We start from the raw sequence: 25333 nt of genomic DNA, 5'->3' as shown, positions 1-25333 counted from the left end.
ACAAACACTTTGGATTAACTTTGCATATGTATCTAAACAGTTTAAATGCTTACTCTGAAAGTTTATGAGCAACAACCACAGGATGTTCCACCCAACACAAATTATACTATATTTTAGAGAATTTTTCATCTTGCTTTCCTACATAAGCAAGAGGAACAGCCTTATGTAATCCTAATCTAAAAATGCTAATATTCTAAGGTACACTAGCCAATGGTGGCTTTCTAGAAGTGACTATTACACATGTCCATTTGGAAGGTTTGGATGGTTCTTGGGAAAATTTATAATGGGGACAGTGGAAGGAGTTATAATTTGTCCTCAGATTTTTATGATTAGTGGGGATTAATTCTTCATTGGTCATGAATTCAAGGATAGCAGCCTTGACCAGGAAGGGCCAGAATCAGGATGCCACACCCCCACGTTTCTAGATAGAGGTATATAGTACCTGTTATATAGCAGTCCATACCTATGATTCAGAATGGTATTTTCTAAGTAGCCCCTCCCCACACACACTTTTTTTCTTTTTCTTTTTTTTCCCCACTGTATAGATGAAACTTATCCAGGTGCAAAAGAGCAGCAATTTAATGCTTTCTATATTCTCCCAGGATGGGGACCAAGTACAAATGCAGGGTACTAGCAAAGTAGCAATAAGCCCTAATGATGAATGAAGAGGCCTCATTAATCAAAATACAAATAGTCACCAGAATTGGGAAGATAAAAACAGGCCTGGGTTGGCAAGTATATTGCTGAGAGAGTTGAGATAAATCCTGTTTGTTCATTTCTCACACAACTCTGTTCAGGCATACCCTTTCAATACCTTGCTACAGCCTAACAAATTATCATCTGCTCTGGTTTACAAGTCATGCTTTTGAATAAATCTAAGCTTGACTCTGAATTGCGTGAGTATACGCTGGGGGTGTGGGAAAGTCTGATAGACAGGAATCCAGGAAATTTAGGTCTAACTTTGGTTATGCTGAGAAATAATGCAAAGACCAAGCTAGCTGGGAGTACTGTGTTAATTCATGGATCATGACTTCCTGCATACAAACAAAACTAAGATTGTCTGCCAAATAATTAGTTAAGGCTGAGGTAGGAGCAAGATTGTTCTTGAAGTTTGTGCTTGGTAGTTCCAGTAGAAAAACACATACGTTCCTTCAATTCACTTAAAAAGGTATCACATCGCTTTTTTCAGATTTGCTTACAAGTTTCATTGCAAGGCCATGGGATGGCAAGCAGAACTCGCAGCAAAAGATGAGAATGTGAGAACCAAGTACAGTGCAGCATCAGGTGCACAGAGTGGTTGAAGGTATCCAAGTACTGGGGGGAAAAAACCAGGAGGAATGTAGTAGCAAATTTTAATAAAACATTGTTGGCTAGAAAAGGTGCTACCAAACTCCTGATTTTTTGCTATCATAGACTAACAGACCCTCCTCCTACAATGTCTGAAAAGGATACATCTTGCTTGCCCTATTTCTATAGCCGGCCTGTGGCAAAAAATAATGCATTGAAGTGGTTCCAATTCTTAAAGGATGAAAAGGCATTTAGCAAATTATTATTCACAGAGTTTATGAGAACAGCAATCATTAGACAAAAGAAAAACATATTTTCATTGTTTATCTGTATGCTAGGTTCAGGATGTGGCTTGTTCAACAGACATAGTAAAACAAACTTAAAGTTCAGCATTATGTCCAAATGTAGCCTGGTTCTTTCAGCTTAATAGATAATACTTACTCACACCCATGGCAATTGAATTTTGATCCTATTGAAGCCAACAGACATTGATTTTGTTCGCTAAGAAGTTCATTTTACACGCCAAATCTTTTTGTTTGGTAAAAATGCTGGCAGAGAATATTTAATATCCAATTTAAACATTTTCCTTTCATTAAACATTTGTGAACAGAAAATATATGAACTGAGCTGTTGATATAGTAGAACAAAAGCAAAATGTTCTCCTAGCCTTTTTCCCCCCTGCTTGTGGTAGTCACAGAATTCTTAGTATGTTTGATCACGGGCTCTGCTCAAATCCATGTTGAACAGGGAATTCACAGTACTTCGTGTATGGCATAGCAGGATAAAATTGTTCGCAATGATTCCAAAAAGTCAGCTTCTCTAAACTGGAAGCCTTCCCAACATGGGGACATCTACTCCTATTCTCACCAGTAGCGATGCAGGGCATTCAGATTAGAAAAGGCTGAACTGAAGGTTTTGTAAATCATAATTCTTCTGTGACAAAAAATGCAAGAACACAACAGAATCTGAGAAATATTTCTTGTTTTTTAGATGTAACCCATTACCTCACTGGAGCTATTCTGTTGATTCCTTGGAAGACTGCATCTTTAGTTCAAACTCAGTTCTACTGAACTTAGAGGGATTTGTGTTAAGAATATGCATTTGGATTGGAAGTATTAGATAAGTAAATCAAGGATAGAGTTTTGATAGTTCATGATCATGTCACGACAGTGTCGAGAATGGCCCACAGCACCTGAAATAAAAATAATCTGATGAATGTTTAACAATTGTGGAATGATGTGAAAATACTTACAATAAATATTGAGAACTTTGGTAACTGATTCTTGTTCAGTGAATGTGTATTTCATTTTGTGTTAACTTAAATCTTCACAAAAAAACACAGGTATACTATTATAAATAGAAGAATGAAAGTACTACAGAAATCCAATCAATTCATTTTTTTCCTGTTAATCCCCTTGTGCTGGATATCTCTGCTCTAGTTTTGGCAGAGTGAATCCTGCTGTCCTTACCTATATAAAACTCTTTTCTACAAGGCCCCCAAACTCTGTTTGATCAATGCTTCTACCAACTGGAAGTATTTTTCAGCCTAGGCTCTCAATTCAACTGGAGACTCAATGAGGCTTATATTCTTTTGGCTTGACCAGTTTGTGGCTAAGGCTGTGGACAACTTAATCATCTTCTCATTTTGATCACCATAATCATTACTTGTGCTCTACTTACCTCTTTCTACATTATGCTTAAAAAAAAAAATGGTAGCATTTCTAGGCAGTTGCTATATTCACGTGTTTCTCATGCAGTAAATACAACCATATTATAAAACAGACTGACTTCTTAATTGAACACTGCTTCTATCTGTGGCTGGGAACTTGAGAAATCAAAACAGATACAGTAGTCATTACTCTTGCCCTGTGAACTAGTCTTAAGGAGTTGCTTGAAACCTATTAAGGTGATAGGAGTTTAAGTGTTTCAGAGTTACAGATTCTGAATGTTTGAGTATAGTCAGGACTCTGCTGGGCAAGGATAAGCAACAGGTTTGGTTGGTCTGACAGTCTTATCCCTTGCCATTTTTCATGCTGACTGGGGCTGGTAGGCAATAGAATTCAACAACTCCTGGGGGACCACAAAAAAACCTCCAGTCTTTAATGTAAAAATATATATCCTCACACATTGCTCCTTTATGACTTCCTGGCAGTGTGTTACCGCTAAAACTGATTTTGTACTAGCAAGCAAGAGGGACAAAAAGCCCTACAATCTAATATCCAAGTGGAATTTTGTTCTTCATTTGACTTGCAAACATTTGACTTGGACTTTTATTTGCCCTATTGCGCAATTACCTTTTTTTGTATTTTATTCCAGCTATACAGTATATGACATTTCATCATGATTGAATTCATGAATTCTTATTGAATTCAAAGCAGAGTTAAAATCTGTCATTGTTATGCCACTTCTGCTGCATGATGCATAAGGAAAGCTGGGCTCAGTTGCTTTCCTGTTTGAAGTTAATTTATCAAGCAATCTCCCTTCTTTGTACTGGCAAGACTTCTGTATTCTCTGAAAATGATATCCATGTCATTAGCAGTAACAGAAAAACAACGTTTCAACTATAATGTATTGAAATACCAAGATTTTGCTGGGAGAGAATACCACATAACTGAACAATGCACAAATGCACTTTTTTGCATATATTAATTTGGAGAACACATTTGCTTTTTCAGAAGTAAGTAGCCCAAAATACATGTGCAGTTTATTGGATATGCACATAATAAAATGTGAACTGATAATTAGCAGGAGAACTGACCTATCCAAAGTCATTTCCAGTTCTATTGAAGAAAATCAGCTTCATCTTTGATCTCTCTCCACCCCACACCCCTGTTACAGGCACACAAAGGTATTATTCAGACAGTCATTTGGCCTTCAAGCTGACTTGTCAGTCTGTTGAAAGTAACTTGATGAAATAGGTTTTAACTTTAATAGGTTTAACTGATTTGTTTCTTTTTTTTATTATTATTATATCTTAAATTCTGTCTCCAATTTATTGGACGCTGTCTTGTGTACCATTTTGATGGCAAGACAGACTATAAACCTAATCAATAAGCAAAGTCAGAAATCCCCGAAAAACTGGAAATTTCTTAAATGATCAACAGGCATTCATAGCATATTTCTGAAAAATTTGATGTCTAGTATTGTATGGTTTCGAAAGAGATCCTGAACTTCAAAGTGAGTCATTGATGCAGGGATAGCTGATGCCCTGGACTTCAATTCTCATAACAACCTGGGTGCAAGCAGGATGCGGTGAGAGGTATCGTCCATATCGTCTGCAGAGCACGAGACTGCCTATGCTGGCCTTAATGACTACTGGGTAGAGTATTCCTCAGTTTATGGCAAAAAGAACTGGGCACCGTCTTTGGGCAAATATAATTCTGAGCAAATCTGTATAGGGTTATGGCTCTGCCATTACTGTTACATTTTTGGTAGAAATGGCTGTGGATATCTTTCAACACATCACAATCTTGGAAACTTTTAACAAAATCCCTTGGTATGATGCAACCCTTGGCTACTGCAAGGTCTGCTTTCATTTGGTCAGCTTGCCATTAGCATCTTAAAATAAAACAAAGTTTATAGATTTATCCATTTAAGTTGAAAAAAATGGCAAAAATTGTGCTGAATTGCATCTTCATTAATTACTGGAACTCATGCCCACAAAAGAATGCAAATCAAACCTGCAAACAAGCAAGAACAAACAACAAAAACCTCCAGCAGATATTGACCATGTAATCCTTGGCTGGGCAAATGAAAACAGGCCACCCTAAAATTATAAGACTTTCAGTAGCCATCAGAAAGTTAAGTATGCTGGAAGTTAAGGCCTTTATCTGCAAACAAACAAAAGTATATTAATAGTATTTACAAATACTAAAACTAACAGTATTTTCTTCACAGTGCCATTGCTTATACAGATAGCTTTCCCATGATACTTGTATTTTGGCATGAGAATATATATATATATATATATATATATATATATATATATATATATATATTAGAAAGACATACATGTGCGAATATAAACAGGCCACGGATACAGCCATCAAAAGAGACATCTGGGAACATTTAAACTATACAACTCTTCCCTTTTGATTTGAGAGGAAATATTGTTCTTGCAATGAGAATGTCAGTCTTTTATCTAAAGTGGCTTAAAATGATCAATGGGTACCACTATGCAAAAACATTGTGTACACAGAATAACCTTACTTCAAGGTTCTTTAAATGCCTTTTCCAGTGCATCAAATACAAAAATTATAAAAGGCTTTAGTCAGTTAAAACTTCTCTCTTGTGTGGCCAAATGTCCTCTGAGTTCTGATGATGCTGGTGGTGGGTTTTAATGTGCAGCCCAGCTGCCAATTGACTGTACTTTGCTCCAAGCTTTTGTTCGACACCTGTCTCAATATTGCCCAAAGTTAATGGAACAGATAACCCAAAATGGACTGGTCTTTCCTGTGCCTTCTGCTACTCCTATTAGTTGGTTCCTGCTTATCAGTCCAGCTTCAGTATCTTACTCAAGCAGCTTGTGATCAGAGGTGACGAATGGCTTCAGATATTAAGATGAAGAAGGGAGATTTGATGGCAGTTCAAAATCAAACCTACAAATAATGTAGGTTTTCCATTAGGAGGTCACTTCAGTTTCAGCTTTCCTCCTGCGTTCTTCATTTCCTGTCTTGTTGATGATGGGCCAACGGACCTGTAGGATTTTGTTGCTGCATCACCTCTATGGGATTTCTCCTTCATTAAAAGTCTGCTCTTCATTTTCAGTAATTTGAATTGAGTGGTCAATGGTGATGCCGTGTTGCTTATGAAGCAAACTCTTCCACTTGGTCTTGTTCCTTCTCAGATGGTTCAGCATGTTTGCAGATAAACGAGTGTTCCCAGTAAAGTTGGCCCATTCTTCAAAGAGTGGCTCCACAATATATGTCATGAAGCCTGGAGAAAAACATAAGGCAAGCTACATCAGCAGCTTAGTTGATCATTAAATGCATTTTTCTGCTAAGCCAACATTCTATTCTACATAGCTTCAAGGCTGCATTCTTTGGGTGTACTTAAATTAATATAAAATTATTTTCTTTTTCTTTTTTGAAAAGCAAACTTCTGCCCTTGCACTGTGCTAGGCCTGTGGGAATGTAGTGCTGTCTTATCTGATCTGATGGCATAGGGCCTGGTTACTTGAGGGACTGCTGTCTCCCATAACATCTGCTCGGCTGATTTGATCCTCCAGGGTTAGCAGATTCTGGGTTCCTTTGATTAAACAGTGTCTTCTATTGGGACCCCAGAAGTGTGCCTTCTCCGTATCAGTGCCTACCCTCTGGAATAGTTCCCCCCAAGATCTGGATGGCCCCCACTCTGCTGTTGTTTAGAAGAGCCATAAAGGCCTGACTCTTAACCCAGGCCTTTGGTGAGGGAGAGCGAGACTCCCTGCTTCATCGTGCTTGCTATTTTTTTAACTTTTATTGATTTAATTGTAATTTCTTTGGTTGTTATGAGCTGCCCAGAGTTGCTGAGGGTTGGAATAGTAGTAGTAGTAGTAGCAATTAATAATAATAATAATAATAATAATAATAATAATAATAATAATAATAAATTCGCTAGTACTCTTGTTTTAGGAGCTTATTTACTAATTCAGGAAGCCTTATGGCTACCTCATACCTAATTAAAAAAAATGTAATTACAAAGATGAAAGAATACAAAAATACCCATAATGGAGAAATGGATCGTGGAGATGGCAGAGCCTGCAGAAATGGCTAAATTGATTTGTTTGATTAAGGAGGGAACAACAATTACTTTTATAAAGGCAGGAACCCTTTATGGGCTTTTTGCTGAAAATGGACAAAAAAGAATGGTGATTTTGGGATTTATTGATTAAAAAGTTTTGTTTAGGGAAGGAAGGGAACCATGATATGTAATTTAGGAGGGTAGAGATGGTAATTACTATGTTTGTAACTTCTGCAAAGAAGATTGCAAGTTGTTTCTTTAGATATCTTTCTTTTTCTTTCTCTTTTTATCTTTCACTTTTATTTTTTCATATCTCCTTTTTTCTCCTTTTCCTTTTATGCTTCCATAGTTTTTTTAATCTTATGTAAAATCTTATTTTAATATTATATACATAAATTCCCCTCTCACCCCTATGGGTGGTACGTGTCTTCCTCAATCTCGGGTCCTCTACCAGAGGCCTGGGAGTTTGAGGGTTCTGCGCAGTATCTTAGCTGTTCCTAGAATTGCACTCTTCTGGACAGAGAGCTCTGATGTTGTTCCTGGGATCTGTTGGAACCACTCTCCCAGCTTAGGAGTCATGGCCCCGAGTGCTCCTACCACCACTGGGACCACTTTGGCCTTTACTTTCCACATCCTCTCTATTTCCTCCTTCAGCCCCTGGTACTTCTCCAGCTTCTCATGTTCCTTCTTCCTGATGTTGCTGTCACTTGGCACTGATACATCTATCACTACCACTGTCTTCTGGTCCTTGTCTACTACCACAATGTCTGGTTGATTGGCCAGTACCTGCCTGTCCGACTGGATCTGGAAGTCCCACAGGATCTTAGCCTTGTTATTCTCCATGACCTTCTGTGGAATCTCCCATCTGGACTTGGGGGGGGGGTCTATCCCATACGCTGTGCAGATATTCCTGTACACAATGCCAACTACTTGGTTGTGCCATTCAGTATATGCTGTTCCTGCCTGCATCTTACACCCTGCCACTATATGTTGGACTGTCTCTGAGGCCTCCCCGCACAGTCTGCACCTTGGGTCCTGCCTTGTGTGGTAGACCCCTGCTTCTATGGATCTGGTGCTTAAGTGCCTGTTCTTGTGCTGCTATGATCAGTGCCTCAGTGCTGTCTTTTAGTCCGGCCCTTTCCAGCCACTGATAGGATTTCCCAATGTCCCAGCCACTGATAGGATTTCCCAATGTCATATATATATATATATATATATATATATATATATATATATACACACACATACATACATACATACATACATACATACAAACAAAATTCTAATTGCATTTTCAGGATGACTACTGTTATGTGTAATGAGATGAATCTAAGACTAGACTGTGGTACATACTTCCACAGCTGTGCTGTCTGAGAATGGTTCCACATGGATAAAAAGGTGAGTGAATTGGGTGGCCCCTTACCTGGCAGAATCATTGCTGCTGCTTTCTGGACAACATGCTTAAGTTGCTACTGGCCAAAATTTCCGAGGACATTTAGCTCCTTTTGTTAAACATGTCTTTCCTGTATATTACAATGATTGTCACAGGTGTCTTGACACAATACTTAATTCATCTTAGCATCTGAAGTATCCATAATAGTTGACCCAGTAGCTAAGATTTAATTTTATTCAGTATTATTAACACTGATAGGTTAGAAAATGTTTGGTCTTTGATCTTAAGAGTTAGTTCAACTTAAATTGCCCAAAGGAGGAAGAACCAGAATGGTTTCATTTATTGTTATTTTCATCTAGCTGGTTCAAATTAATATGTCCCCAAAGCTCAGAGGAAAACACAATTACTTCTGTAAAGAATAAAGTTCTTTAACTGTTAAAAGCAGACAAGACATTTAGTCATTAAAATTGCCCTTTTTTATTTGGTATGCATACGACTCCAAAAATGAAATATATTTTTATATGGCAAACTTCTACTGGATTTCTCAGTTGGCACCAAAATGTCAGGTTTCATTTTGATTTTTAAATTTGATTTAGACTGAAGAGGCCTGTGCAAATAGTCTAACTAAATCCAGAGATTCAAATATTCTAAACACTGGAGCAACTTTTCTTATTTTGCTTATTCATTCTGTAGAAGATTTTAGGAGCACATTTGAACCAGAGACCAGGACACATTACACTGAAGCACAAATGGATTTATTGACAGGGCTGCAGGCAAAGATAGGCCCAAAGAGGGGTGGAATTATAGTCCCTCTTTATAGTCCTATGCAAATTAGAATATGCATGTGATTGGATATAGCAGCCAAACATTTCACTGGATATAACATATGTGCCTACTGAGGTGAGGACATTAGGGTGCAATTATGAGGTAATGGGGCAGGACTACAAAGACAATGGGGTTTTGAAAGAACAAAGAAGCAGTACAGTATTTCACAAAGATTGTTTCTTTCTAGGGAGTTACTTTGCAAAATCTCTCACAATTCTAAGAACATCTCCCTGTGGAAGAAAAGTAGATTCTCAATCTTAAATGCCACCTCTCTATACTTAATTTGGAAAGTCTGGTGTTACTTCTGGATAAACCCATGCCCTTTCTATCTCAATAAATTCTGCTTTTGGTTAGTTTTTGAAAGTGGATACATTTGAACAGTTGTGGGTGAAGTAGGAGGGAAAAGGGGAAATCTTTCAATTTTTTTTAGCTTGCAGCTTTGTTGTACACTTTCAAGATATCTTTTCTTGAAGTGGGATGCAGTTTAGAAACACCACTTGAAAATAATCTATAAATGAAGGGCCTCATTGTCTTTAAATTCTTTCCTGTTAGAAGCAGTTCAGTTTTGTGTCCCAAAATTATAAAATTCATCTTCTCTGACTGTTGAATAGTCTTTCCTGGAGTTATGGTACCTAGTAGGAGTCAAGGCTAATGATACATGGTATACTCACCAATTTGTATACTAGGTATTGTGTCTTTCTTCTGATTACAAAGAGGACTTATTTCCAAGTCAAATTTCTGCTCCAGATCACCTATCAGAAAGGATGAATAATTTTGGACGCCATAAATGTTTTTGTGTATACAGTTCTAATAATGTAATAATTTATATGCCAACCTGGCTGAATGCTGCAAATCTTAAGAGGAAAATAATTTTATCCATCTGCCATTCATGCACCACTTTCTACAAGCCACATTGTACATGTCTATTATCAAATCATGCAAAGTTAAGAGATGATATAGGACTCCTTTCTTGCTCAGATTATTTTATGGTCATTTGTAGCATTCAAATGATGTGCTGGAAAGCTCTACATTTGTATAGGTAGGGTAGCTGTTTTAATATTTCATTAACTTATTAGTGGAGATCTGTAAGTCATTTTATCTTATTAAACCACAAATTTTGTATTCTTTGTAATGTTTTTCTTGGAGAAAATGTCTATTTTAATGTAAGACATGCACCACAATGAGTGATTTGCTAGCATTCCTTTGATGTACCTTGTAAGTAACATTCCAGTTATCAGTAACTTTGGGTTATCACAAGCACAACCTGTAAAGTAAATCTTCCCCAACCTCATGCTCCACACAATTGCAAGAATTCCAGCACCCAAACTTCCCAGCCAGCTTGGCCATATTTGGGCTAGATATTTCATAGGTTGTGATCCTGATACAGCTGAAGGGTACCTGACTGAGATAAACTGCACAATATGCTTTCCTTCATTTGGAAACAACTTTGCAAGTCACTAGCCAATTAGGTCCTTGCTTCCCTTAGATTTTGTCATGCCATATAAACTGAGCACACTTCTATCAATACACAATGCTTTGGTTGAAGGCTCTTCCAAATTCCTGCCAATGGTTTTTCCTTTGGGGTGGAATGGTGGGGGGAGGCCAAAATGTTAAGAGTTCTACATACTTGTAGGCCTAGTCAGGCATCTAATCTTTTTTTATTACTGAAAGATTCATGAACACTACTGTCCAAGGTTAATCAAGGCAATTAAACAGCTACAGTTGCATTAATTCACTTTTGCTCTTAAAAAAAAAGAAAAGAAAAGAAAAGAAAAGAAAAGAAAAGAAAAGAAAAGAAAAGAAAAGAAAGGCCTTATTTATTTAATAAGGTCACATTTTCCCCAGATTTTTTATGAGCAACTTCAAGTAAGATGACTGGTCACTGCCACTTTGTATTAAAATTAAGATTTAGTAACAGAGAGCCCAAGGTGAAAGTATATCAGATTTCTAACCTTGCCTGTAGAATTCTTCACAAACTCGCTCACTCCACTGTTTGCTCAGCTCCCACAGTCGGCAAGGGTTGCAAATGTCTGCACACTTAAGTGCAATCTGAAAATAAAGGACATCCATGATGCAGTAAGGCATACAACACTCGGAGGTCTTCAAAACTTATTGGGCATTGCAAGCTTTATGTTGTGCTAAGAAAGACACTCAGAATGAGAATTATTCCATAATATCAAACAAATAGTCAAAATGAAAAAGACTAATAATAGTTAAAACTACACAAAAGCAATAAAGTCAATATATACTATAATCTATTTACAGTTACATTGAATAGAAGACAGCATTTATATAACTATAACATTATAAACCTATAAATCTGATAAATGCAAATATAATCTGATGTTGCACAACATTCTATATGCTAATGGGATTTTTTTAAAACATGGCTTGAAGAAACTGCACATTCTGCATATTATCTAGGAAATAAGATCAGATAGAAGAAGGGATCCAAAAAACAGCTTAATGAGGTCTGAGTATGCTTTACGAGCACAACTCTAGTTGACTGTTGGGAGGAAAAGAAAGGAAATGACATCCTGGAACAAGACATGGCTGATACTATCTGGAAAAGCTGGATTTTTGCAGCAGAGATACCTTAGTGCTAATATAAATTATCTTGGGATGTTTTGTTTAGTTCTACACAACCCTTATCAAATCAGCTAATTGTGCTTATTCAACTGAATTGTGATAATTCCCTCAACAGCAAAGTTTGTGAGGTAGACTCTGTTAAGAGAAAGGGGCTGATCCAAAGTCATCCTGTGAACTTCTGTGGCTGAGGGTTGATGTGAATTTGGTCCACCTACTTCCAGTCTTAATTGCTACACCCCATTGGCTTTCAACTTTCTATGGGAATATATGACCTTCCAGCTGCAGAACAAATTAGGCTAAAACATTGGCTAGTATGTTATGCTATCTCACAGTGTTCCTTCTACTAACAATGTTCAATGGCAAGTGATATTGTTTATATAGTCAAAAAAACAAATAAACCTTTCACATGTAAGAGGGAGTAATCAATAGTCTCCAGAAAGTTCCATTTTGCAATAAAACTTTTTTTTAAGGAATAAAGGACCCTAAAGTATTAAAGACTCTTGAGGAAGGAAATGGGAATAGAATGACATTTCATGTTTGATGAGCAGTCTGAAGAAAATTAGACATGAATAATTCACGCTACAGTTCCCCCAGTGTATTGGATATAATATAATTCCTTAATTTGCTTGCTATTTTCTTATATTTATCAACATATGCAATGGGTTTCTACCTTAGCAATTTTGTTGTGAACCCCTTTAGGTGCATTCTGCAGATCTTTGAGAACCAATTCGAGGAAAGACTTCCAGTAACATCTTTTACAATTTCTTCTTTTTACTTTCAAACTTCTGATCTTCAGCTGTCTTGCACTTTTAATGAAGCCACTAGTAAACTAAGGTGGCTTTTTTCTTGCTTTGTTCAGATTATCAGTATAGTATTATATGAATAACATTAACATCAGTTCATTAGTAACTTAATGTGATCTTTCAACAATGACTCTCTGTTGTTAAGCTTATCATTAAATTTAGACTTTGTAGAAAGAAATGCTTCATCTTCTCATTTTTAGAGTACAGAAACTTTTCAAAAACATATAAGAAACACACATTCTGAATCTATTCCTCAAAATCAAAAGAGTACGTTTCTTTCCAGTTACATAAATTTGTCCTCTCTGTGTGCCTCAAGTTCAATAGCGCCAAAGTCATCAGATGACAAATTCAATGTTTTAGGAATGCTGTTCAACTTCACATTAAGACCCTTAACTATAATATTTCTTCCCAAAATTGTATTGATTTATGTAGTGATCTGAAACCAAGACAAGGCTAAAGTTGGACAAGACCAAATCATATGAGTTAAAGAACCTTCAAATTTCTTAAAACACCAACACAAACAAAAAATCTAATATTCATCCCTTTTAAAACATTTTTGAGGAATCCAATTAACACAATATTTTCTGAAGAATTGATTTTATTTTTATTTGTTAATCCAATTTATAATGGCCACAATCTATCCAAGAAACTCTGGGCAGTGAACAAGATGAAAACGAAGGATTCCATTAAATGAAAAGAAAAAAAAAAATTACACTGAAGTTCAGTAAAACCACAAAACCAGTAATCACATACACCCATACAGGAGCTTCCATACTAACATGCCAACCCCAATTCCTGCGGAAAGAACTTTCAGAACAAATCAGAAATAGAGGAAATTATAAGAAATATATTTTGTGTTTCTTAATACTGATTGTCCAAAATTAGATATTCTACGTCTTCATTCCTCAATTTGTATATAAACCTAATACTTTCATTTTATTTTTTATTTCCTTAAAAATTGTTGGTTTCTGTCCAAGTACTGCATCTCTTAAGGATCCTAAAATTGCAGGTATCTCAGAGGCTGCTAGAGCACCTGGGCCATACTGTTTAATTAGTGCATGTACTGTATCACTGGTATATACTGCCAAGTGGGTATTGTAGGTAAGCCATTTTCAACACACAACTTCTCAAAATCCTTAAAACAACCATTTGAAAGTATTAATCCCTTGTTTAGCCAAAGCATTCTAGTAAAACATCTTCCCTGCTATTTTCAGATATAGTTATTCCATAATATCAGTTTCTCACATGATTCAGGATTAAAATGTAACCATTCACTTATTAATAACCTAAGGTTCCTGGCAGTTTTCAAGACTAGAAACCAAGATCTGTGTTTAATACACCTGACTGTAAAATTTGCGAAGATTTCAGAGGTCTTACACACTTACTGTTCAAATAGGCCCAAAGAGGAGAATATTCATAAAAGGTCTCATGCCAAAAGAATATATATGTTCAAATAAAAGCCCAATGATATTATTATAAATCTGGTAGGCTGAAGCCACCATCACTGCAAAGGATCCTCAAATAGCTTTATCCTGGCATAAACATTTTCTCATTAATTTATCTATCAGTGTAAAGTATCTAATAGGGATTAACACTGGAAGTCCTCTTGAAAGATACATTAATCTCAATGTAATATTCATTTTGATAACATTAATCTTGCCACAAAGACTTAATGGGAGTTTTAGCCATCATGTTATATCTATCAAAACTGCATCTATACATTAAGGCATATATAATTCAACATATTGTGATATATTATGGAAACGATATAAAGCAAAGTCTTTTATAAAGTTCATACAAATTGTGAATCCTAATCTCTTACAGTAATATATGATTCCAAAAGCAGCAAATCAGACATGTTCCAGTTCCAGAATATGAACCATATTGCTGTTTTCAATAAACTTTGGTAATTTGATAATTATCAAAAATAGCTATAAAATGCTCAGCATATAAGAACAATTTGTATTCTTATGCTGTACAAGTTGTTGATCAATTATATAATTTTATATAATTAAAAACAGATATCTAGATCAATACCATGGTAATTTTATTTCATGTTCTTCTTGTTATTGCTCAAAACTATGCGTTATGTCATTTATCTTGATCAAGCCTTAAACAAAGAAGTGCTATCTTTCTAGATAATAAAACAAGTACTATATTCCACAAATGGCTAGAGCTGGGGATGGGATGTTTGCTCTATTTGTGTGTATGTTTGTACAAGTGCACATGTGTGTGTGTGTGTGTGTGCGGGAGTGGCAGAAAGCTAAAAAGAGGATATACTCTTGTATCAGCTTTGTAGAACTTAGCACTCTGATTTTATATTGCCAGCATAGGGAAACTCTTCCTTAAGATGATGTTTTGATGATGCATGACAAGATTCTCAGCAGCCCCAGCTTACGTGGCCAAAGATAAGGAAGCTATAGTTCAACAAGAACTCAAGCGGGGATACACAATATAGAACCTGTAGACTTCGACTATGATGCTTGTCAGATTGCTTGTCCTCTTCCCTCTTTTAGATTCTCTAAAACTAGAGCCAGTTTGGTATAGTGGTTAAGGCACTAGGCTAGAAACTAAAAGCCCTGAGTTCTAGTCTTGCCTTGGGCACAAAGCCAGCTGGGTGACCTTGGGCTAGTCCCTCTCCCTCAGCCCTAGGAAGGAGGCAAGGGCAAACAACTTCTGAAAAACGTTGCTGAGAAAACTGCAGGGACTACTCCAGGCAGTTGCCTGGAGTCAACACTGACTCAAAGGCACATACTCAAACAAATTTAATCTAAATTTAAACATCCTCACATTTTAAAAGATGTTTAAATTTATACACATCCTCAAAAATTAAGAATGCTGGATAGCTGCAGAACAATGTTTTTGTACAAAGTATGTGCATTTGCCCAAGAAAAACTGATACAGTAGACAACAACCTTTGGAATCCTGCTTTATAGTAAATGGCTGTTTAATGATTGCTCATGCCCAACTTCGGTGCTATGTTTGAATATGAAGATCTCCTAAATGGCAGTCATTCTGTGAGAGTGCTCATGACATGCTTTCAAAATCCCAAGGGTGCCTGCTGACTTAAAAAAGGGGGTCTACCCCTGATTTAGAGTACCACAGATTCTTCACTCCTGCTAAAGTTCTTTCTTGAGAGAGCAACTCCTTTCTCCACTGTCATGAGCAGATCAATTGTTGGCCAAATTTAATCTGATTAATAATAACAATAACAATAATAATTTAATAAACTTGTATGCTGACTGACTCTCAGTGACTCTGAGCAGCTCACAACAATCAAAGAAAGAAATTACAATAAAATCCATAAAAAATAAAGATAAAAGATGGCAAGTGTGATGCAGGTGGAGGACTGGGTTAAAATGATTCAACCCTGGTACCCAATGGAGCTGGATGGTTTCTCCTCAGTGTGCTTCAGGCATGCCCTGCTGGTCTGCGGGGTGTGGAGACTGCCCAGTTGCTTGACCTCCTAAGTGCCTGCTTTCCTTTCACAGACTGTAATCAGCCCTTTGGCTTACTAGGCAACTGAGAGAAATGAAGTAGATGAGACTTCAGGTGGCATGCAAGTGGTGGGATGTTCAGGATGGATGTGACTGAGAAGAGAGCTAGACTTATTTCCTCACTGCAGTGGAGGCAGCTGAGATTATTTCTGAGTCTCCAGTGAATCTGCCCAGGACAAGAAAATGTTGCTTCTCCACAGTGTGTGGCATCTTCTCCAGCAAGACATTAGATAGAGGGAGTTAGAGTTCTGTTAGCTTGCTAGGGGCAGTTTCCATTGTTCTTTGCATACAAAGTTAGTTGGAGCTGCTCAGGCTACATTCTACTATAAAAGCAAATCATAGAGGTGTATTTCAGCAGCCATTTATCCTATTGCTTAGGGTTCCCTTCAGCTTGCACTTTCACTTAAGAAAGTGGACCAAGTGTGTCCACATTACTCCCACTGGGTGTGGAACGTGAGTGTGTCCTGCTTACTTGACCCTTTCATCTTTTGGCCAATTAAATTGGCCTGGACAGGACTGGCCCCATGGGTAAGGGGGGTGAACAATGCTTACTTGCAGGAGAAATGTGTTCCCCCCGCCTAAAGGAGGCAGCAATAAGTCTTGAAGAGGGTAACCCCTCCCCTCTCAGCATTTAGAAAACCTGCAGTAAAGAAGCATGTCTATGCCAGAGTTGTAATAGTTAAATTATTTCTGTATGAATTAACATATTGATCTTAATTTAAGTTATGGTTTTAACTTTTAATATTATGTTTGTGGCTTTTTGTTTTTTTGTTTTTTTACTTTGTTAACTACTCTGGATACTTGCCAGGGTAGAAAAGTAGGGCATAAATCCAATAAATAAATGGGGATGTTTTACAGCTGGCAACTGAAGAATAAGTAAGGAAGGCCAAGAATACTTGGACATCATTTTATTTGTTCCCAGCAAATACTTTTTGGTTGCAACAGAAACCAGGATTAATTTTCAAGGTACTGTATTTGCTTGGCAGTTACTAGGCTGCAGTTACCCAAAACACTATGCTCCTACCAGTAAAAATGGTTAATCTTATATATGTTGTATTTGTATGCTAGTAGAAGCTGACTTTATTTGAAAGTCATAATTCTGTTTCAACCTGAGATATTTTTACTAAACTTCACTAAACAACATATTTCTTCAAAATACATTGAACTGGCATTATATATGATGACAGCTGCAAATATTTTATGTGCTTTTTATTGGAAGAGATCTCTGATGGACCTCTCTATGGAAGAATGATTAATTAAACTGTGGGAATATGCTTTGATGTTTAGAATAACCACACATCTAAAAAGTAAATCTGATGTACAATTCAATCTTGCTTGGAAATCCCTTTTGGACAAAAATTCTATACTGGAATTGTGACACATCTCAAATTTGGGTTCTAGAGTTTATATTTTTATTAGACATATAGTCTACATGTTATTTACAGTATTTTTTCAATATACTGTTTATAGCTTTTCTTTTTCCTCTAATTAATTTCAATTGTGTTCATAAAATATTTTTATGGCTTAATAGAGACATGTCTTGACCAGAAATGACAATTGTCTTATAGTACTCCCCTTTTACTTATTATTGCCTGTAACTCCTAAAAAAAAAGTTCACTTTGTTGTTTTCCAGAAACTCTCAAGAAAATGTGATTACACTATGAACATGTGAAATACTACCTTGACCAAAAGTTAGGCATAGGATGGAAAAACTCAACAGGAACATGGCTAGAGCACTCTAAAGCTATAGTAAAACCTTCACAGGCCCAGCAATGCCAGGCAATATTGCACAATGGTCTACTCCCTCTACTCCACCTGCCCCCATGACTTGTTTATGACTTCTGTCACTTTTTAAAAAATAATTTTAATTTAATACTGGGTAGTATGGGTGGTTTTAGTGGATATTTTATAACTATTGTTTTCTCAACACTAGCAACTCTGTTAAGGAGACTGCAATTTGGCTTTGTATTTGAAGGAATAATCAAGTGAGTGTGCCTTTTTTAAGCTGAAGTCTATCTGGAAACAGAAGGTATCTTCTAGTGTTGCTTCTTTGGTTTAGCACTCAGTACAAACTACATTTTAGGATAATCACAAGAATGGTTGATGGAACCTGATCCTGAAGACCTTTTGAGTCCAAACAGGTTTGGCTGTATCACTGCCAACCAAACCACATGTAGCCATTGCCCTAACTGAATTAACAAATTCAAAGTATTTGGATATGAGTTGACATCTACTGCTATCCAAATGAGAGGAAATGATTCCTGTTAGGGGAAAAATAGACAGGATTGCCAGCTTTAGTAAAACGGCTACATAGCTGGCCCAAGACATTATCTGCTGCCTGAGGCAAAACATCAAATCTCTAGCTCACCAGTCGGGTGGCCTGGTGCTTAAGACCAGCAAAGGTAGTGCGAGAAAAATGAACCTTTGGGTGAAAAAGACAAGTTTTTAGAGGCCTCAGATGAATGGGATCGCCTTAATAAGATTGAAACATAAAGGCATGTGGAAGCATCCTTGAAGCTGATGTGAACCAGGCCGGTTGTAAACTCCTTATCACAAACATTCCGACAGCAACCTAGGCATCTGCCCTGAGGGAGGATGCCTTCTTCCTGGCATTTGGCACCTTGAACTAATTTGTGTCTTCTTCTCTGTGACACTATTGTTTTACTAGCAGTTAACAGATAACAGAGGGGCAGAGGGTAACTTGAGAACTATTGCCTATTTAGGTATGCCTGCATCATCATATGAATATGTATGCGTATACGTTCTTTTTCCCTTCCCCTTCTTGTAGAACTGTATAAATATCAGAACATCCATTTTGTCTGTAGGGGAGTGCCTCTCACTAACTTCTGGTGGGGTCCCCCTCCAGTACATACTGCTCAATAAACACTGCAGTGAAGCCTTGATTATTCTGCATTTGTGTCCTGCGTTTTGATCCCACAGAAAGATGGAACGTTAGGGAGAAAATCCTGCACCTCTCTCCCTGGAGTAAAGGCACAACAAAAATAAATTAAACTATTAATGATGTCTGGTCTTTTCATTACATCCCAAAATAGCTTTCTGAGAGGATCCTGCCTACTGGTAGAGATGGCCAGATGCTGAGCAGACATTTCACAAGTAAAATGTTTTCCCACATTTTAACACAAAAATCCCAAATTTTAACGCAACAGATTACTGAGAATGTACAGCCCCTTAAGCATACCAAAATTGAGATAGCCTAACTTCAATCTTGCATGCTCTAGTAACCTCATTATTGCAATGTATTCTACAGTACATGGGGCTATATTGAAAATAATCTGAAAGCTGCAATGATGCAGAAGGTTCAGAAGAGCAGCAAAACGAAACGGTATAATAGTGGTCCTGAAAGGGCTGCATGTACATTTTCATACATGTTGACATTAAACTATGCCACAAGATCAGCTGGGAAGGCTTGCTCAGGTCCCACAGGGTGGTTCAGCTCACAATACAGTGGCCAGAAGTTGGCCTTCTCAGTGGCAGCACCCCAACTCCACAATTGTCTAAACTGAAGTTAGGAGGGAATTCCTGAAGGAAGGCTGTTTGCCTGTCACCCTGTCTTCTTTTTAGCCAACAAGTGAAGACACACCTGCCATTTCCAGCGTGACAATGAGTTCAGGACCAGAATATCTTTTAGATTGCCTGTCATGTTGCTATTCTGTCTTAAAATGAACTATGTTTTAATGTGTGTATGTACTATTTTAAGGACTGCTAAGTTTTACTGTGATGGTTTTATCTTAGCACTGGTTTATTATTCCCTTGCAAATGGCACTGGCTCCTCCAGAGGGAATATAGATGTAATATGCTTGTGGTGATGCCACATTTCTCGGCAGTTTTCTTTTGCTTTGTTTCATCTTTGCCAGCTCAAAGCATGGACTCAGTTCCTCCCACTTCTTCAAAAGACACTTTCATGCAAAGGGAGCATTAGCTTAGATCAGTATTTCTCAACCTTGGCAACTTTGAGATGTCTGGACTTCAGCTCCCAGAATTCCCCAGCCAGTGTATCAAGACCAGTAATTAAGTGACTGATATACTGTTTTGCTCCTTAAGTAAGAAGAATTTTAAGGATACAATAAACAAGGCCATCCTGAAACAAAACTAAATAAATTAATTGTTGCATTAAACAAAATCCATATAGCCAAACAGATTTTATCCATACAGCTCCTAACAGTTAACAGAAGGACAGAGATAGTTAACAGAAGACTTAAGAGGTTGTCTCAGCTCCTCCTGGTATTAATTTGTTTTTCAGAGAAAATGTTACTGTACTTAGGAATGTTCAAAGGTCATGGGTCAAACAAATAAGGAAGCATTTAGAAGGAAATGGCAACCAATTCGAACATTTAATGTAATTTATATAATAAATGATCTATGGGGCCCGACTTTTAGTATACTCTGTATACTAAATTCCTATCAGCAAACAAAAAAAATCTCTCCATTGGTTGACATGAAAAGGAGTAACTCAACAACTGTAAACTCATTGTGGAAAGTAATGGAATTTTTGTTTACTGATTACTGGATAGATTTTTCTGCCTATAACCCTGAAATACTCTCAGGCTGCTGAGCACACATCCAGGGGAAAATCTGAAGTATGGCCTGAATACTGAGAGAGAGAGAGAGAGAGAGAGAGGGAGGGGGGAGAGAGGGGGGGGGAGAGAGGGAGGGAGAGAACCCCATTACTGCGATATTAGTTGGTACTTTAAAACTGCAATGGGTAATTGAAGGCAGATATTTTCATATGACTTTAATCCAGCTCTTCGTTACTCCTGAAACACCCAACTCTGCTCTATTCTACTGGGTGAAATGATTTCCAATAAAATCTTTCTCATCTCATAACAGCACTGAAAATGAAACAGCAGAACAAAAGGAAGTTCAAGGGTAGAGTATAGCCATTACTCATAACAGACTCATAATTTAATAATTAACTTTCTAAGGGTCGTGTTATTATCCTGCCTCTATTTCTAGGAAGCTGAAGTAGGGATGATGAATATCTGTGGCCTTAAGGGCCAAACATAACTGATGCAGGTCATCATGGCCATGGCTGCATGACACCTGTTGGTGGTAACACAGCCCAAAGTGAGTCATCACCTACAGAAGCATGCAATTTCCCCCCTCCTCTGGGCTGAGGTGTCTCTTTTGCAATGGTCCTGTTTCCTCCATTGCTTTCCAGGGTTTGTTACACATTCCATCCCAGTGACTCCAGCTCTGTTGGGTCCCTGGTGTTCCCTAAGCTTGCTTGTCTTCTTGCAGACATTTCACTGCATGGATGATGCTATCTAACCTGGCAATAAAATATCTGCAAGAAGAAAAGCAATTTCAGAGAATACAAAGAATCCATCAGTTCAACCCTGAGCTATATATAGTATATATTCTCCATGTCTATTGCCTGCTGTAAATAGCATTTATTTATTTGTTTTTCACTTGTTTTCCACCTCAATTACCGTGTGACTCTAGGCCATTTATACCATAGGGTTAAAACATCAGGTAAATAACAGTTAAAAACCAGTGGAGTCCATGCGCACATCAGGAAGAAAACAATCCAAACAAATTCACCACCAAACTACCACTGGACAGCAAAACCCTCCATCCAACCCCTCTGGTCTGATGGAAAAAGCAAGTTTTTACAGTTTTGAGAAAGCTCAACAGGGTTGGGGCCATGCAGATATCAGGGGCCATGTTGTTCCACTTTGCTGGAATAACAGGTGGTAAGTTGTTTTGAATTTTAGCAGCTGGAAACCATTCCGTGAGTATCTCACATCTGTGAATGAAACAGGAGGATTAAACTTTCTCATCAGCACAATTTGATTCCTGCAGAGCTGGGTTCCTGTGCTATGGAAATTTCTCAACTTGCTAGACAAGGACAGCAACCAATCCTCCAAAAAGCAAATTATAATGCAAAATAGCATACTGGATGTATCCTAAAAACTGGAAAATTGAACATGGGATAAAGAAGTAAAAATGAGAAGACTCAAAAGCCAAAAAGGAGCTTAATGGATTGACAACTGAGAGAACCCCCTCGGGGTTGGTTGGTTGAGTCATTTTATTGGATTTAGAGGCTGCCCAATTCCCAAATGACTCGGGGGGCTTATGATTCAAAAAGTAAGTACTATAAAATGAAGAAGAAAGACATGTACATCTTTTTTTTTGTTCTTGGTGATCAATTATGTGCATGGGCAAAATACAAATCAGAATAACTTCTTATTCCTTTCTTTCCTTCACTATTCCTTATGCTTCAGTGGTAGAGTGGTGAAGGGACTTTTAGAAGTGCTTTAATTTTATTTGCACATTACAGGTAGCCCTTGCTTACCAACCACCTCATTTAGCGACCGTTCAAAGTTACGACCGCACTTAAAAAATAACTTTATGACTAGTCCTCATGCTTAAGACTGTTGCAGCACCCCCTCAGTCAAGATTCATGCACTTCGCAACTGGCAGGCATTTACGACCATTGCAGTGTCCCATGGTCATGTGATCATGTGTGTGTTTCAGAGCCGACTTCTGACAAGCAGAATTAATGGAGAAGTCAGCAATAAAATCACAACTCATGGTCACATGATGTCTTGCTTAATGACTGTGGGTGATTTGCTTAACAACCACAGCAGGATTGAGGTCATAAGCCCATTATGGTCACATGATGTCTTGCTTAATGACCATGTTGCTTAGTGGTGGAGTTGTCTGTCCGAATTGTGTTAATTAAGTGAGGACTACCATCACTGTGAGAATAAAGCATTGAGTTATCTGAATTACTCAAGTAGGTGGGGAGGACATGTCCTATCTCTAATTCAGAGCCTCAGGGATCTCTCCTGCCCAGTTAACCATGATGACATACATATAGCACATGTTCGCAAGCTGTCTTTATTCAGTTTGCTGCAACCATATGATGTGAAAGGCAACTGAGATGAGATATATCAAGTGTATCAAAATTATGGATAGCATGGAGAAAGTGGGCAGGGAGAAATTTTTCTCTCATCTATAAAATAGTAAGACCAGGGATCAGTCAATAAAGCTGACTGGGATGAGGTTTTGGAATATAAGAATGCATTTTCCTATCCATCATTAACCTGTAGAATTCATAACCACAAGCTGTATTAATGATCATACAGTAAATTAGGATGGCAATAGGACACACAGGATTTGGATGACAATTGGATACATTTATGGAGAATAGTCTATCAAGGACTATAAGTTTTTAAAGACTAATATTGCTCCAGGGTTGAGAGCAGCATACTGTCTGAACACCTCAGAGGCATCTTCTTAGTCACTGTAAAAATCAAATGCTTGGCTTGACCAACAGGGCCTTTGTATATTCTTGTACTATTTTCACCTAATAGCATAATGTGTAAATTGGATGAAAGTGAGCAATTCAATGAATACTACAGAATAATCCCAGCACAGAAACTTTGTAACATTGGCTCTTTGCTTCATTCCTCCTCTCCTCTGGGCCACCAGAGAAAATATCTATTTTTAAATAGAAAGATCAGAGAACCTTCAACAGTTACCTGGAGCATAAAATGCCTGTCTGAAGCATCCTCTAATTTCAAATCCTGATTTTTTAGATGAGCTTTCAGCTGGGTCAAAAATTCGTTCTGCCTGTTGATATCTGTTGCCAAGATCAGGGAACCGAGTTGTTGTTCAATATCATGACTACCATGCAAAATAAAAGAAGCTATTATTAACAGATGTTATTTTCCTCATCTTGTGTTGTTACAGTAGTGCTTCCTCTTATTAAGTGGCCACAGGGGTGTCCACTGGAAGGAACAACATCAAAATGATGGGCATGACTGGGGTGATGGAAACCCTGCCCATTTTTGCGTATCTGTGATGCAGTAGACACCTATTTAAAAGGGGTGGGGCTTCAATTGCCTGGTTGTACCCATCATTTTGATGTCATTGACCCCTCGTGTGGACATCCCTGAACAGTTCCATTTCATCTGATTTATGATTAGGGCTGTGCAATGCTTTGGAGGTGAGTTGGAGGGATGCTTCAGAAAGTGAATGTAGCACCTTCCCTCAGCTCATTAAAACAGCTACATCTGTCTCCACAATCCTATTTCTCATAACACTCGTGTAAATCTCACCAGAGTCCTCCTATAGTTTCTTCCAATTTGAATGAGGAAGCAAGCACTCTGGAGTGATGCAGAACAGTATTCCATACATGTGCCTTAATTATGTGCTGATAGTCCATGAGAACTCACAATTATTGCTGCACAGAGATTTTGAATGTGGCTTCCTTGGAGAAGGGAAGTGTTTAAGATTGGTACAGGGACTGCCTTAGAATGAATGAGTAATATCAGTCAAATTGGGCAGTTTCCAAGTTGTAATTTAATTTTTTTGTCCAGACAAGTGTGACTGGGAAGCATGCATGTATACATACACACATGTGCATGCATCAACATACATACCACATCCACATGGATCACATGGGGATTATAAACCACACTATATTTACAAATGTGGATCTTTTGGAAAATTTTGAATCTGAAATTTTTATAGTGCCCTAGGGCAAGTGAATAGATAGGTAGATGAATAAATGGCTGGACTCACATATCAGGCCAAGCAGAACCCAAACAAACTCAGCCACTCACTTCCACACCTGTTCATCCTATGTAGCACGCTGTAAAAACGTTGTATTCAAAAAGTACTGGGAATCCACATCAGATCAGCCCATTTCCCAGATTATGATGCTCACCTCTCTTCTTTTGGCAGATGTGCAAGTAGCCTTGATTCTCGAAGCATGCCTATCGTAGATCTCCAGTGATGGTTTTCTAATACAGAGACATTCTGGAAAAGGGAGAAAAAAAAGCACACCTCTTACCCTGATCAAATGGGGTGTCCAGAAATGCATAAACAGGCACTGATTCACACCTTTAACTAGATGACTCACATAGCACCTGCGTGCAAAATCCCCCACCCCAAGTAGGGCTGCGCATACAAAGAAGCCTAGAAGTTTGTCCACCAGTAGTTTGGGATAGATCAGGGTCTCCCCCTCCCCCCGCCCCCTTAGCATTCCCAATTACAGGCTCTCAAGTACTTAATGCAGTGCTTCTGCGCATACGTTAATCCAGTCTGCTTGTCTTGCTGCCAAACCTATGACTGTTGGTGGCGTGTTTGCAATATTAAGGCAAGGCATGCAGGAGTTCATGTTTCCATTTTCAATGTCTTGTGAAAGCTGGAGGCAGAGTCTGCACAAGATAATGCAGGGGAACAGT

At 37.8% G+C, this 25333-nt stretch overlaps 1 protein-coding gene and 1 long non-coding RNA gene across 15 annotated transcripts in view; one reads left to right on the top strand and one right to left on the bottom strand.

Annotated features, from left to right (window-relative positions):
- LOC112540945 (uncharacterized) overlaps positions 1-25333 on the top strand; it is an 80497-nt gene that overhangs the window by 7970 nt on the left and 47194 nt on the right. The gene's annotated exons all lie outside the window — the stretch shown is intronic.
- PDE7B (phosphodiesterase 7B) overlaps positions 1547-25333 on the bottom strand; it is a 202812-nt gene continuing 179025 nt past the window's right edge. For 10 of the 11 annotated variants that reach the window (XM_088141148.1, XM_088141159.1, XM_088141137.1 and 7 more), the window contains 5 exons: positions 24814-24905; positions 23624-23768; positions 11179-11275; positions 9898-9978; positions 1547-6222 (listed from right to left, as the gene is read on the bottom strand). In XM_088141148.1, coding sequence (XP_087997274.1) covers positions 6011-6222; positions 9898-9978; positions 11179-11275; positions 23624-23768; positions 24814-24905 — 627 coding nt within the window. In that variant the 3' untranslated portion in view covers positions 1547-6010. Of the gene's footprint in view, positions 6223-9897; positions 9979-11173; positions 11276-23623; positions 23769-24813; positions 24906-25333 lie in introns of those variants that run through there. The other variant, XM_088141127.1, reaches the window with a different exon arrangement.

Source organism: Python bivittatus, unplaced genomic scaffold (genome assembly GCF_059951505.1).
Source record: "Python bivittatus isolate LINGU-HERP-01145 unplaced genomic scaffold, Pbiv_v1 ctg000020_np1212, whole genome shotgun sequence".
Taxonomy (NCBI): Eukaryota; Metazoa; Chordata; class Lepidosauria; order Squamata; family Pythonidae; genus Python; species Python bivittatus.
The sequence above is the reverse complement of the archived record's forward strand: the minus strand, read 5'-3'. Positions and strand labels throughout refer to the sequence as shown.